General features: G+C 39.1%; 1 protein-coding gene and 1 non-coding gene across 3 annotated transcripts; both read right to left on the minus strand.

Moving 5' to 3' along the window:
- Nucleotides 1–981: 981 nt before the first annotated feature.
- RAB2B (RAB2B, member RAS oncogene family) lies at nucleotides 982–15275 on the minus strand. Of its 2 annotated transcripts, XR_012073424.1 has the most exons (9): nucleotides 15140–15275; nucleotides 14833–14904; nucleotides 12365–12432; nucleotides 7476–7558; nucleotides 7166–7258; nucleotides 4099–4210; nucleotides 3440–3508; nucleotides 2428–2639; nucleotides 982–1120 (listed from the first exon to the last, which is right to left on the minus strand). XR_012073424.1 is itself a non-coding variant. In XM_006218717.4 (8 exons), exons 1-8 carry the CDS (start codon nucleotides 15183–15185, stop codon nucleotides 2532–2534), a joined length of 651 nt encoding a protein of 216 aa, XP_006218779.1. In that variant the 5' UTR covers nucleotides 15186–15275; the 3' UTR covers nucleotides 982–2531. The 2 variants fall into 2 exon arrangements, 1 of the variants encoding a protein (XP_006218779.1); XM_006218717.4 differs by having other exon boundaries at nucleotides 982–2639.
- TRNAA-UGC (transfer RNA alanine (anticodon UGC)) lies at nucleotides 9337–9410 on the minus strand. Its single transcript has one exon. It is a non-coding gene; the product is annotated as a tRNA-Ala (tRNA).
- Nucleotides 15276–15322: the final 47 nt, after the last annotated feature.

A 15322-nucleotide genomic window follows, 5' to 3' on the forward strand; every position in this document is an offset into this window, starting at 1 on the left:
GCTGATCTATAAATAGTATGGCTTAGACTGCTACAAATAGTATGATTTCCAATGGCCCTGGTCTTCAAAAACCAATCAATACCTGTATTATGCATTCCATTGATTCTTATTTTGTGGTTGGCTTTATTCCTTTGATAACTGTGTAAATTTAAAAAGCTAAAGCTCTAAACTGTTCTTAGAAACAATGATCAGTACATATATGTAAACTAAAAAAAAGTGCAGTATATTGTATATGTGTAGTCAAATTATAACAATTCTTTCTAATAAAACTGAAAAATGAAAAAAAAAAACAATCAGTATCTGTATTATCTTAAAACTACCATTTTTCACATGGTGGTGGGAGACCCACTTTCTTTAATCCTTCATGATCATTTCATTCAGAACCTCAGTAATGATCAACACAGATCATGAATTTGCCCAGATACTTTTATTTCGCATGCTTCCCTTAAAATTGGTGAAACACCCAGGTATAGAGTATACGAGTGGTTTGGATCATAGAACTGGCTGTGGGATTTGGATCAAAAAGATAGGCTCCAAAATACCAAAATGGAATTCTTCAATGACTCTGAAAGCAGCAGCTCCAGGCAGAATGCTATCTCTGATCAATGCTCTGATGCCTCGCCATCACTAAAGATTTTTTTGGTTGGTAAAGAAAAACTGTTTAATTATAAAGTAATTTACTTTAGTTTTGTCCCTGGTGTGAGGGAGCAGGCCAACCCCAAACTGAACAGCCTCAATCCTTTCTGGAATGAGGTAAGATTTTTCAAAATCAAAACCAAACCATAATCAAAGCAACACTCCAAATGTCTTACAATTTCCTGTGGTGCAGTGTTAACTATCACTACTACTACTCAGGGCAGAACCCCATAGAAAATGAATGTATCTCAAGGAGGCTTCTTCCAATACCTTTGATACAATTCCCTAGAAGGAAAATATCTACTTATGTTTGGGATACGATCAAAATGACACATGAAATATGAGCAGCTTGAATACATGCATATATTTAATAATGAAACAATTCATCAACAACCAAAAAAGATGAGAAAAACTCACGAGACCTCAGCGCTGTGGAAGAGAATGGGACATCAGGGCAAAATGATGCGGCAACTCACCCAGGAAGCTGCATGAGTGAAGCAAAGGCAAATTGGACTAGGATAGTATCATATGCTCTTGAAAAGGAGAATGGCTGGAGAAGTACCCACTTATTTGCTCGGAAGCAGGCAGCCTTCCTGTATGCCACATGGAATGGAGGCAAAGAGCCAGGGAAGGGAGAGACAGGAGAGGGAGAAGAGCAATGTAGAATCCAGGGTAAGCAGGTGGAAGAGACTGAGATAGAATTACAGAGAGATGTGTCTAAGGCCTTTTGTTTCCTCTGCAGCCTAAAATAAAACTGTCCCCAGTCTTTAAGTGTGTCAGTCAAATTCAGTGATCACATGTGTAGCACTAGGCACTGTGAGGGAATGGTGGAGGAAGGAGTTTACAAAAGTGGAGGGATAACATGGTTCCTGCCCTCAAGGAGCTTACAACCTATATGAGGAGACAGGTTCCACACACAAAGCAACTATAAAACATATTTACAAAGTAACATAAATACAAATAAATATACATATGAATAAACAACAGGTGAAAGCTATGGGATACTGTGTCAATAATTGTGCAGAAGTCCCTAGGTCAGTCAAAGGAGGCTTTCTGAAGGGGGAAATGTGGACTTTGGGTATAATGTTAGTGGAGAGTAGGGCATGTGCAAAGGCAGAGAAGTGGAAGCAAGTATGTCATGTCCAGTAAGCAGACTGGCTTGATTACAGCACAAAGTCAAAATAGGTCTCATTAAGAAGTGAGTGTGAAGAAACAGGACGAGTCTATTTGGTGAAAGACACTGACTACAATGTTAGGTCTGGTCCCTAAAACAAAATGAACAGGGAAAGATATTTTCTCTAGGTAATGACAGCAAGTGGCCATAGGTTGAGGAGCAATTCCAATGGTCTCAAAAGTTCTGTAGTTACTCTAAGACAGAGAAACTAGCAATGGGGTGGTGGAGAAGTATTCAGCATCCTTGAGCAGTTCAAGGAGAAGGAACTGCCTTCAACAACTCTTATGAAATGGCAAGCGAAAACGCTTAATGAAATCCACAGACAGAGGATCTCTGGTCCAAAGGCCAGCCAGATCCCAATAATCTCAAGTGCTCAAGCAGAATGTCCTAGACCTTTGTTACTAATTCTTGGTGGGGAGTAGATTATGTATGTTTATAAAAGAATTTATTTTTGAACTACCGTGACAATCAGCTTTGATCCTAACATTTTAGAAATTAAAATAGGAGAACGAGAAGAGCCCTAATCTATAGGGAATGCTCACGTCCCTGAAGAAGGACAGGTCAGTAAGGGCCCAAATTCTCCCCTGGTCTTTAAGTGGAAAGGCAAAACGTCACACCTTGAAAAGAGGCTTTTCTCAGCCAAAGCAAGTAAGACCTCTTTCTTTAAGCCTATTGATCTGAAGCTGTTCCAGGAAGGAAAAAAAGAGTCCAGGCCAGATGTTCAGCAGCAGCCAGAGTCGGCCCCAATGTCACGAGAGTTCCGCTGGGAGGCACTGGGTCCCACTGATGTTGAAATACACTGCTGGGGGCCAATCTTGATGCCGTTTGCCTGTGAAAGAAAAGAGGCAACAGTTCCCACCTCAGTGCGAAAGTAAATGGGAGAAAGGAGAGGGATAAAAGGAAAAATCATTAATTACACTTTCTAACAGCAGACATGGCCTTGGCAGGTAACCATGTGGCCTAGTCATACTGTTGTGGGACAGTAACCTATGACAGTAAAGATGAGATGACTTGGGGGCGGAGGGGTATAGCTCAGTGGTAGAGTGCATGCTTAGCATGCCAAAGGTCCTGGGTTCAATTCCCAGTACCTCCATTGAAAAAAAAAAAAAAAGACGTGCTAGCCAGCTGTGGTACTGAAGATCACTGGAAGTGGCTTTTGTGCCCATTTTATAGTGACTGTTATACTTAAGTTTCAAAGCTGTGTGCAGAATCAGGATGTGATTAAGGAAGAGTAGGAGAGGCAAAAGAGAAGGAGCAGCATATTAGCATATAATTCTCTTTTTTGGCCCCAAAATGTGCTTTATAGAAATGGCCATGCTGAGTAATTAAGAATCACACCTTCTCCATGCTCTGGAATAGTAAAAAACTGATGTTGAGAAGAAAACTTCCCACACATATAAGACTTTTGGATCACCAACTAATAATCTCTTTCAGCATTCTGGGTCTCAAACTTGAGCAAAAACAGAAAATGATGACAGGTTTCTGTGTACCTACATTAAAAAACCAAGTATGACTTGGCAGAGCTTCAAATAGTATGATGTTAGACAGGAAATGCTTACACTCTAGGGAGCTTCCTGTCCTGTTTAAGATAAAGCAAAGTGAACTGTCAGCCCCCCCAGGCTTTCTCACCTCATTATGGACATCAAATAAACCCTGCTGGATCTTCCTATATATTTCTTTGGCTGTGTTAATGAAGGCCTAAAGGAGACATGAATCACGGTATTAGGCTCAAGTTTAGGTAGAGAAATTAGGAAAAGAGAATACAAATATTATTCCTATTTATAAGGTGAATTAGGAACCAGTAGTAAAATGGAGCAAAAATACAGAAGGTCCCCCAAAGGCCCTGTAACAGCCACTGAGAGTAGTTTCAAGAAGAAAAAAGGGATTATGTGGTATTTCGGTACTGACACAAGATGTACCTAGAATTCCTAGGTTGGCACCCTCTACAGATAAAACATGCTCTTTTCTCAGTTACTGAAGATATAGTTAACATCAGGTTTAGGAATGACTACAGTAGAACCCATTAGATGCTCCAACTAAAATGACTCACAAGTAACAGCAGTGTCAATCCATACTTGCCAATTAATATAACCCGATATAAAAGTAAAACCTTAGGAATCAAAGAAAAAAGAAATTGAACAATTACCTTAAAGGGAGACATATGGTCACTATGACCATAAGACATCCTTTCCTTACCCATGTCTTACAGGGGAAGAGAATTCTGAATAAAAGGACCAAAATACGGCATGATCTCTGAAAAGCTTTCCCTACTCTTTTGCAAACAGTACCTCTTCAACATTGCAGGCTGTTTTGGCTGAAGTTTCCATGAATATGAGTCCATGTTCCCGAGCAAAGGCCTCTCCCTCTTCTCTCTTCACGTCCCTACGGGACTCTAAGTCACTGCAAGAGATTAAATGGCGAGAAAACTAAAAAAAGGATCCAAGTGAAAGAAGAAACACTTGCTCTAAAAGAATTCCATAGCTGTTTCAACTGCCAGTTAATCCATAAGGAATGTAGATCCTGTATGATGCTCTCTTGTATAGGGTTACTGATTTCCATGGCCTCTTGGAAAATCTTCAGATCAGATTCTTGCCAGCTGCTGCATGGTTGAGGCTAATACCTTACTCTATTACAGAGAAAAAAGGGTTTATAAAAGGTTAGGCAAGCCCCATAGTAACTCAAGGCCTATGCCCTATGCTTCTTTTTTGAGTGAGATCCAGTTAAAGCAGGGAAATTTCAGTTGTTGGGAAGTAGAAAAGTCATAGATTTTCCATCTCATAGTGGTTAAGTGTCTTCCTCTTTCCTGGAGGCAATCCACAAGAAGAGAGAGAGCCAGGAATAAGGAGAACACAGTCGCCTTAGCTCTCACTAGTCTCATTATTAATGTGTATAATAAATAGCAGCCTGCCACCAGGGAAAAGAAGGATTCAGAGAAAATGATATAGATAAAATTATGTGATGGGAGAATAGGAAGATAGAGCCAGTTTTTCACCATGGGAAAAAAAATCAAGGAGTAAGTCCATTAAAGAACAACAAAACTACAAAATGTATATGTATTATTCATCAGCTGTGTGACGACCAGGGAAGAACTATCCCTCCAAATGGCAACACTCCCAAGTTTGCACCTCTGGCCCAGATGCTCCTCTAAGCTCCAGATCCGTTTGTCCATTTGTCTGTTCCTCATTTCCATTTTGATGTGTAAAAGGCACCTTAGACGTACATCAAAATGGAATGTGATCTTTTCCCCCAACCTGATTCTGTCCCAGGCTTCCACACCTCCATAAGTGGCACAAGTCAAAAGCCAAGACATTAACACCTTTTCCTCCTTTACTCTGAATGCCTAATCCATCCCACTTCCAAAATAGGCCTTAAAAATCACCCTTTTCTCTCTCTCCAGTGTCATCAACCTAGTCCAATCCACCACTCTCTCACTTGGACTACTGCAGCAGAGATCCACTTCAACACTTGCTCCCCTCCAGGGTGATCCTCTAAAATCTGATCAAGTGACTTCTCTGCTTAAAACTCCTGAATGCTTCCTATTGCGTTAACAATAAAACCCAAACTCCCACTCAGGCCTGCAAGTGCTAGGAGCTCTGGCCCCTGCTTTCCTTTCCAACCTCCTCCTGCAGCATTCCCCTTTGATTCAGTCCAACCATACCAGGTTTTTTTCAACATTATAAACTTGTCAAGCTTCTTCCCAGTTCAAGGCTTTCAGCGTTTGTCCCCGCTACTTGATAGCTTTTTAAAAAAAGTCTGCCCCCTGAACTCTTGCCCTTCCTTCAGACTGCAGCTTAAATATCACTACATCAAACACAGGCACCCTGCTACTCTCTTTGATAGTGCCCCTTTTTTCCTTCGCTGCATTTATCACAATTTGTAATCAGATACAGATCATTTTGTATTTACTATCTACGTCCCCACTAGATTGTCCATGGGAGTGAGGGTATGACTTTGTTTTCACCCTGCTCACTCAGGGTCTGGCACAGTGTCTAGGACATAGTAGGTTTTCCATAAATTGGTTGAATCAGTAAATGTGTACATGTAGTCTGTGGTCACAGTTCTCAAACAAGGCACGACTACAAACTCACAAGGGTGCTCCGGGTTACCTTAAATATTCAAGGGAAACAGCAACCCTCAACATCAGAACACAACATGAATTACAAGCTTTAATATAGATGGCGGTGTCAACATCAGATTATGACAGATTCCATTCAACATATGCACATCTTTGTGAAGCCGAGTTTTTGGCAGTTGCTGTGACAAGAAGCACAAAAATCAATTTGGAATAGAAAGGAGAATGGAAGCGTCCAATCGTGATTCCCAGGTTTGAGAAGCTGTGCTGTGCTCGACAGGCTTACACAGGTCATCAATGACTAACTGTGGCTACCAAAGAATGAAATAAGAAATTCTTTTTCTTTTAATTTGTGCTTTTCATTTTTCAGTTACTAAGTTGTTACGACAAAACACTTGTTACACTGTTTACATCTAACTATTTAATACCAAAACTGGTAGGTATGTCTTTTGGCTTATGGGTGCCATAGAAAATTTTCTGAGAATAACAAATGTTGGTGAGGCTGTGGGGAAACTGGAACCCTTGTCATCACTGGTAGTAATATTAGGATGGTGCAGCTGCTATGGAAAATAGCACGGTGGCACCTCAAAAAATTTAACACCCAATTACTGTAAGATCCAGCAATTCCACTTTTAAGTATATACCCAAAAAAATTGAAAGCAGGGACCCAAAGAGATATCTGTACGCTCATGTTGACAGCAGCATTACTCACAATAGCCAAAAGAAGCAACCCAAGTGTCCATCAATGGATGAATAAACAAAATGTGGTAAGTACATACAATGGGTTACTATCCAGCCTCAAAAAGGAAGGAAATTCTGACACATGCTACGGCATGGATAAACCTTGAGGACATTATGCTAAAAGAAATAAGCCAGTAACAAAACACAAAGATTGAATGATTCCACTTATGAGAGGTTCCTAGCGTAGTCAATTTCCAGAGACAGAAAGTAAATGTTGGTTGCTACCAGCTGGTGGGATGGGGAACGTGGAGTTAGTGTTTACAGGAACAGAATTTCAGTTTGGAGGGATGAAAAAGTTCTGGAGATGGATGGTGGTGATGGTTGCAGAAGAATGTAAATATACTTAATGCCACAGAACTGTACACTTAAAAATGGTTAAAATGGTAAATTTTATGTTACATACGTTTTACCACAATAATTTTTTTTTTAACTGAGACACTAAATGTACCTAAACCAAAAAAGTTTGGGGCTCAAGTGATTCAATGTCCTTAGGTTACCTAGATGATCCCTAACACTTATTACTTATACAAATAACATTTTACCTCTTATTCCCAATCAGCATGATAACCATGTTGGAGCTAGAGTGCTGCCGGGCATCCTCTAACCAGGAGGTCAGGTGGTTGAAGGTTTCACGCCTACAGCAGAGAAGTTTAGACAGTGGGTCAGAGGCCTATTTCAAAATATCAACGTAATTTCAAATGTATGGGAAGAGGAGGAAGTCACATGTGTAAAGAAAAATATTATAGAGGCCACTCCTCTTTAGTATTCTTACCAGAATCAGTAGACAGAAAAGAAAACGATTTTGACACCATGGGGAAGAGTCTCCCTCTCACCCCTCCAACTCTGACTCACCTTGTAATGTCATACACCAGCAGCGCTCCCGCCGCTCCCCTGTAGTAGGAACGGGTGATGGAACGGAAGGATTCCTGCCCAGCCTTTCCCGTCAACATGGCAACAAAAAAACCCCAACAAAACCAGGTTATTTCCAGAGGGCTGACTTGATCACTTAACACAAAGGACTTAATTTTTAAAAAGAACTTCTATTAAGAAAAGAGAATTAGGGAAAGGAAGCCTGACTGCCCAGGGAAAGTCCAGGTGGGAAATCAATTCTTTTAATGGGGCTGCAATTGATATTTTGGGTGGGTCAATTCTTCCTGTGAGACTGTCCATCAAACTGCTGAATGCATTAGCATCCTTGGCTCCCCGTGACTAAGTGTCAGTAGCATTCCCAGTCAGTGCGACAATCAAAGACACCCCATACATTTCCCAATATCCCCTAGGAGACAACTGGAAATAGAACTAAAAACTCAAGAGTATATTCAATCCCACAAAATGTCAAACATATCACATTAACCCTTTTTTTCTGTTTCTATTCCTTTATCTATAAAAAGGAAAATTATCTTAGAATTCCTGTCTAACACAAGTTTCCTTCCAATGGATCAATGTAGAAAATTAGATAAAAAGCACTTGAATTGGGCATATGCTAATTAAACTTTAGTGTTCCACTAACAAAGGCAGGACTACACTCAAGATGTCCCTTGCTGGGATCTTGTCATGGCGAATAGGAGTAAGGAACAGGGAAAAGGAGCCCAGGGACCAGGACAGAGCTTTCTTTAAAAAAAAAAAAAAAATCCAACTATTCACACTCTAACCTCATTTCCATCTGGGGCCAGGATATTAAGTTTTATTTATAACCGAAAGATTTATTGATGCCCCCTTATACTAGGTACTTTTGCTTTCTTGATGGAATAGGTTTGGGGTTTTTTTCCTTAGAGGAAGCAAAAGCATCTAAATATGAATACCCTGGGCATTGAATCTATCCTATTAGAAAAGTTATCACATTCTTGAAATTGTTTATCCTCATTATCACTACATAAAAGTTAGGAAGGAATACCACTGTTCATAATTTAAAGATAGGAAAACTAAGATGTGGACATGGGAAAATACATAGCTTTCTCATAGTACAGTGACAGTAATAGTGATGGTACTAATGACCATATAGATGGAAAAAATGAGGCTCAAAGTGTAACTTCAGTAACTGGCCAAAAGTTATAAAGTCTATAAAATGCTGAATCCATAATTAAACTTAGCAGTCCAGTACCTTGTAGCACAAAAGTTTGCTTTCTCAGCCATTGAGTCGTAAATCTAAACCCAGGTTTGAGTGTGAGAAGAGTGTCCTGGCACACGAATTCTAAGGTAACTTTTACAACAACACAAGAATCTCTTAGTATAAGCATCATAAAAGGTTTTAATGAGTTGCATACCTGTTAGAACATCAAAATCCAAAAATAATTCTAAAGAACTTTGTTGGTCACATTAAAAATACTTTAAGGTTTAAAATACGCCTTTTCCCTCCAAGAGCTCATGTAAATTTCACTTATTTCCTAATAGTTTTACACCTTAAATTGTCAGATTCCTGTTTTGCTTTTATCTTACTTTTTCTCCTCTTTTGCTGTAGTTGAAAGCCCCCTCCTTCCTCGTGGCCTTCTAGGAACTAAAAAAGGTCTGAAGGAGTCCTGGGTGATGGCTGAATCAGAAGGCAGCATTTAACTTTAGCAGCAGAAAACAGTGGGCCATCAGAAAACGCTTTTTTTTAAAACTTCTTTTTTTAAACATTTTATTTTTTATGTTTTATTTCTTTATTACTGTATTATTTAATTATTTTGTTTTGGCAGTGGCAGAGGGAGAGGTAATTAGGTTTATTTATTTTTAGAGGAGGTACTGGGGATAGAACCCAGGACCTCATGCATGCAAAGCATGCACTCTACCACTTGAGCTATACCCTCCTCCCAGAAAATGCTTTTTAAAACCAAACCACTATACTTCCTCATCTCATTCAGTTTCTGAACCTAAGTTTGTGAGCCAATAAGCTAGAAAGAGTGAGCAGTTCAATTTGGGTTGGTCTGCACCAGTCTGAGGTATCTCTGTCCACCCTCAGAGGGAAAAAAAAAAATCTGAAGTAGCAAAGAATTAATATAGAGGTTTGATAAAGAGAATTAACAGATTTCTAATTTCTCCCAAGCGGAAGCATCACATTATATACAGTTTCAAGATACATAGAGTATCTATTCCTACAAAGTCAGATAGGCTCATTTCCTAAGAATCAAAATGCATTCCAAAGTAAAATACAAATGAATTTGGGATTATTTAATCAATATTTTATATTAGTCACAGTACAATGCCTCTTCATTTAGCATGGTTACTTGGGCAACTACACATAGAGAATGAACAAAGAGAAAAAGTAGTATGAGTAAACTATAATGAAAAAGAATATGAAAATCAATATATGTATGTATATGTATGAACTATTATGCTGTATACCAGAAACTGACACAACATTGTGAACTGACTATACTTCAATTAAAAAAAAGTAATAACAGTTTCCTAAATCCTTATCAATAACCAAAACAGGGACAACAAAAAATTTTGGATAACCTGGTATCTTTAAAAATACTCTTTATGGCAATCCCTAAACATTTTCAAATAAGTAGGAAGCCCTAATACACTGAAACCTAGTATCTTTCTATGATGCAACAAAGTTTAGTCTTATTTAAAAACAATTATTAAAAGGAAGCCAAAAAGAACTAGGCCAACTGCATCACAAGTGACTATCAGGCCATGTGATTCTTGAGCATCCTGTCAACAGAGCAGTGGCTCTCAATTTTCTTATTTTATGATCCACCGTGTCTACTATTACCACTTCAGGAAAAAAGAAAAAGCCAACAAGCCAACAATTAGACACTCTCGTGACCATGACCATGACCATACCACTAACTGGTAGCTACCAGACATAGAATACCAAACTTGTGGTTGCCAAGGGGGCGAGGGGTGGGAAGGGACAGACTGGGATTTCAAAATTTGTGGATACTGACAGGCATATGCAGAATAGATAAACAAGATTACACTGTATAGCACAGAGAAATATATACAAGATCTTGTGGTAGCTCACAGCGAAAAAAAAATGTGACAATGAATATATGTATGTTCATGCATAACTCAAAAATTGTGCTCTACATTGGAATTTGACACATTGTAAAATGACTATAACTCAATAAAAATAAATAAATAAAAATAAAAATAAGAAGACAGATGTAACTTGTACCAGGTTTGATATCTATGGGCTTCACTATTTTTCACCTCCTCAGAATTTGTCCTGTGGCCTCTTTAGGGGCCAAATCTACCTTTCTGGGAAATAAAAACCCAGGGGATAGTAAGAGGAGAGTTGTAATACCAACTTGTGTTAATAGTGACAAAGAATCCCTGGGCCCCAACAATAAAAGAAGGGAATGAAGTAGCAGCTGTTTTTTAAGAAATATATGAACTCAACCTTGGCAACAGATATAGAGAAATATACCTCCTCAGCTTTACTGGGAAGAAAAGGCTACAAACGAAACTGGACAAAAGAAGCAAGTTTATAAGTTTATGAGGTATCCGGCCAGTGCTACCACTATCAGAGATGTGAAGTCTATGTTCTACAATTAGGGCAAGCCAATATAGTGAGATGAAGAATCTGATCAGGGGGTCAAAAGATTATTAAAATGCTTGCAAATACAACGAAATCATCCTAGTAAAAAGCAAATGATCAATGAGTGCATTAAAAAGTGGTAACAACCCTGGGGACCACCAGAAAAGGACCCCCTACAAAAAAGGGCCTAGAATAGCAAAGAATTACTTTTAAGACAGAAACCTGCATGTCTTGAGGTGGGGAAGGAGGGAAAAGGGAAGCAAAAAAGGAAAAGTCACTTGTGCACTGGTTGTAGATATAAGGGCTTCAGCTTTAAGTTCTGAGAAGAAATAGAATCAAATAAGAAGTGAACAAAAATAGGAAGAGATTTTTAGCTGAATATCAGGAACTATGTGTTAGCTCCCTTCTACTTAAAATAGACTAGGATATTATTTCCCTTGGGGAAAAGAAAGGTAAAAACCAAGTGAAATAATGCATCTGAAAGCAATTTTTCCGGATGAAGGAAAATTACACTAAGTCAAGCTAAATTTTGGCAGTACTACATTTGTCAGTTTTCAAGTATGTATAACTTTTGACCCAGATTTTCCAATTCTGGGCAGGTATTCCACAGAAAATTTCAAAAAGGTGTAGTAGATAAGAATGTTTAGTGAAACTCTGCAATGGTGAAAAACTGGAAACGACCTAAATTTCCATGAAGGGGAGGATGGTTAAATAAGTTATGGTATAATCTGTGATTCTGTGCAATGGTTAAAAGGGACAAAGATGTATACGTATTGAGGTGGAAAAGTTTCCAACCATAGAGATTACTAAAGAAAAAAAACCTAAGTCACACAGCTAGGTCTACTTTACCATGATTCTAACATGTAAAAACTAACAAAAACAAAACCAGTACCATATATTTGTATATGTTTACATTTATGCATCTAAATACAGAGAAAAAGTCTGAAAGCATAAACACTGAATTGTTAATAGTGGTTTAGTCTGGTAAAGCAGAAACCAAAATTAAGAGGAAGAGGTTTACGTGTGTAAAGGGGCCATTCACTTTTAACTCTATATACTTAGATTGTTTACTTTTATTATTTTTTTTGACTAGAACAAACTCACATAAATTACTTGGGTAGTTTAAAACAAAAATAAAAAGATACGGCATTCCACCCCCTCCCATCTCATCTCCATCATTAGTCCCACCACCCTCAGAGCCCTTGGCCCCTTCACTGGCCTTTTCTGTTATATTTGGATCTTAGTCAGGGACTAAAGAAATTTTGTCTTCTCTCACCGTATCCCAGATTTGTAGTTTGATTTGTTTTCCATCAATGTTGACCATACGTGCCCCAAACTCCACACCTGTCAGTTAAGACCAAGAGAAAGAATGTGATTCTCATGAACAACAGCATGCTGAGTGAGAGGTTCATGCCTTTCCTCAATGTGCTAATGATTCATCCTGTCTGTGCTCAGTGCCACTAAGCCCATTACAGCTGCCTATTTTCTCCAATTAATTTTGTGTTTCTTGAAGTTTTATTTAATCTTTTAGAATTAAAAAGTATGTTTTAGGTGATTATGATCTCAGGACTATAACCAAAAAGCAGATATGGGGCTAAAACTACTTAAGAAGTCAAATAGAAAAGGTGAATACCTTTTTAAACAATATTATTTAATGCTTAAATCTGACTAGGTAATGTTTAATTCTGTAACTGTTTAAAAAAACTTCGAAAAATTCGGAAAATATTTCCTATTATTTTTCTCAGTCACTCTCCAGTCCTTTCTATGAAACAACATTTGTTTCTTGCAATTCTACAATTTTTGTTTGAGAAAAGGGCCTAAGAAATAGGTTCTAGAGAATGAAATATTTCAGACCCCCAGTAATTACCAGAGTTCACCAGAATACAGCCTTCCTCATAGGAATATGGAAATAGTCAGTCTGAATAAAGGTTTTGATTTACCTGGACTTCATCTTCTTTCAAGGTAATGTCAGAACAAAACTTAAAAATCAAAGGTCACTCACATTAAAAATACTTGGTCATAAGTCAGACAATGTCCCCTATTGTCTACTTTTATACAGTACTTGACTCCAGGAATTCTGATTTCCAAGTAAGAAAGAGCACTAATCTGGTTTCTGCTGAAGGACAGAAATGTGACTGTTCAGTGGCTCCATGCAAAATATCCAGAATTTCTCTCAACTCAAAGGTTCTACAGTCAATAAGACAGATTTAAAAAAGGATTGTTTCTTACTACTCTACACAGTTTCATCAAGAATAGTGATAGTTACTGAAAAAAATCATTGATTTTTTTTCTTTCTGGACAACAGGAATGGAATTTCAATGGGGAATAACTAAAAAATAAAACTTTTGTCTCCTTTTATGCAACTTCTTCTAGTTATGCATTTGGTGAGCCTTATATATTACACAGATTTTCTAACCAAATGCTTTGTTTATCTTGGTATAGAAGAATGAATTCATAAACAAAACCTGTATTGGACTCTGGGGAAAACGTGATTGATTACTTTATTTCTCTGCTTTAAAACTTGTCATTTGCTCCCACTACCTTCAGGTGTTTCAAAACTCCATCCCTAAGTTCTCTAGCCTTATTCCTTGCCACTGTCCACTTTAAACTCCATGCTCCAGCCATATTAAATTAATTCCAGTTTCCCAAAGGTAGTCTGATCTCTGTCATTCCTGAACCTTTGCCCATGTTATTTCCTCTTGCTCTGATCATTTTTCCCTCATCTCTACAACCCCTCTGCCTGGCTAACTCTTGCTCATTCCTCCATTTTCAGCCTTTCCTGATAGAGGTGGCAGCCTCTTCTTTCCTTTTGCAACAGGAATTTACTTGTCAGTATCTGCTCCCAGCCCCACCTCCTACATTGGACTTCCAATGTAGGCACAGTGTTTGCCTTGTTAAGCATCTCGCAGTGTGGCTGGTCACTTGATATTCATTTGCAAAAATAATTTCCTGTCGATACTATCCTCTAAATCCTTTTCTAACCCCATTAGTTACTTGGCTTTAAATATATCCTTTGGGAGCAGTAGTACCTTCAGATTTCCATAAGGTGGGATTTGGAAAAGGCAATACGGTAAGAACTAGTGATTTTATTCAGAAACATCTGCAGGGCAAGAAAACTAGTTTCACATATATATTCTTTATTTGGGCTGGGATTATGGAGATTATGAGGCAGGGGTTGCTAAAGCCTCAGCAGGCCGTGCCTTATCACAAATGTGTGGAAGATGTTTATACTTTCTAGGATCACCAGTTGTGTTTGTAGAACTCTATTACGCTCTTCTCTTTAAAAGACATTATTAGTTTCATCTACCTTTAGTTTGGGATAATTCTTCAATTTGCTTCTTCCTCTCCAACACACACAAAAATGTATATTATGATTGCTTTGAAAAATATGTGTGAGGTTCGCACTAATTTGCCGCAAAGCAAGGTGAGCTTTTGAATAAGTAGTTACGCTTTGATGGGGTTTTTCATAAACATACCAATGGCATTTGGGGAAGAAAATCCCTACGACAACTAATCCATACCTCACGCTCATCTCTAAATCTACAGTTACCTTTCAATTTACTCCCCATTACACTCCTCCCTATCTATCAGCATGTGATTAGTCCCTCTTCACTTAACATAACTTTGAACTAGTTTAAAAGTGGGGAGAGGTAACTTTGTACTTCGAACACTAAAGGCTGCTAACTTTCCACTTTAGCCAGTCAGGTTTCATACTCTATTCTGGGACAGATACATGCACTTTACCTATTGTGAGGTCGTGGACAGGCTGGAACCGCTTGTCTGTAAACTGCAGGAGGAGACATGACTTCCCCACACCTGAAAGAGGAGGACCCGCGATCTAGGAGTCACGCGACCCGGGAACAGCCCCGTGTTGGGGTGTCCGGGACTGGGGAAGGGGAGCCCCGAGCCCCGCCCCCGGCCGCCCGCCCTGCCCCGCCCCCGCCAGCTCCTCACTTAATCGCCCAGCCCACTAACTGAGCCCCGCCCCCACGGCCCGATTTGGGAGATTCGGATCCCCGCCCCAGTCTGAGGGCTGTCGCCCGCGGGTTACCTGTATCCCCGATGATGATGTACTTGAAGAGATAAGCATAAGTCATGGTCCCGTTTCCTCTGGATTCCGGGTCCGCCCGATTTCCACAGCCACTTACCTCCGGTCCCTCTAGCCACTCAATCTATCGACCTCCGGCCCCTCTAGCCCAGATCACGTCTCTATTGCTCTCCTCCGAAATCCTCT

The sequence above is a fragment of the Vicugna pacos genome, chromosome 6, assembly GCF_048564905.1.
Source record: "Vicugna pacos chromosome 6, VicPac4, whole genome shotgun sequence".
NCBI lineage: Eukaryota > Metazoa > Chordata > Mammalia > Artiodactyla > Camelidae > Vicugna > Vicugna pacos.

Bases quoted from the DNA above. Each gene is read 5' to 3' on its own strand.
- RAB2B (XM_006218717.4), bottom strand. From the start codon at position 15,185: ATGACTTATGCTTATCTCTTCAAGTACATCATCATCGGGGATACAG. The intron at 7,559-12,364 runs GTGAGAGAAGAC...TTGACGGGAAAG, and splicing joins AACTACAAATCTGGGATACG to GCTGGGCAGGAATCCTTCCG. The intron at 7,259-7,475 runs GTGAGTCAGAGT...TCTCTGCTGTAG, and splicing joins CTGGTGTATGACATTACAAG to GCGTGAAACCTTCAACCACC.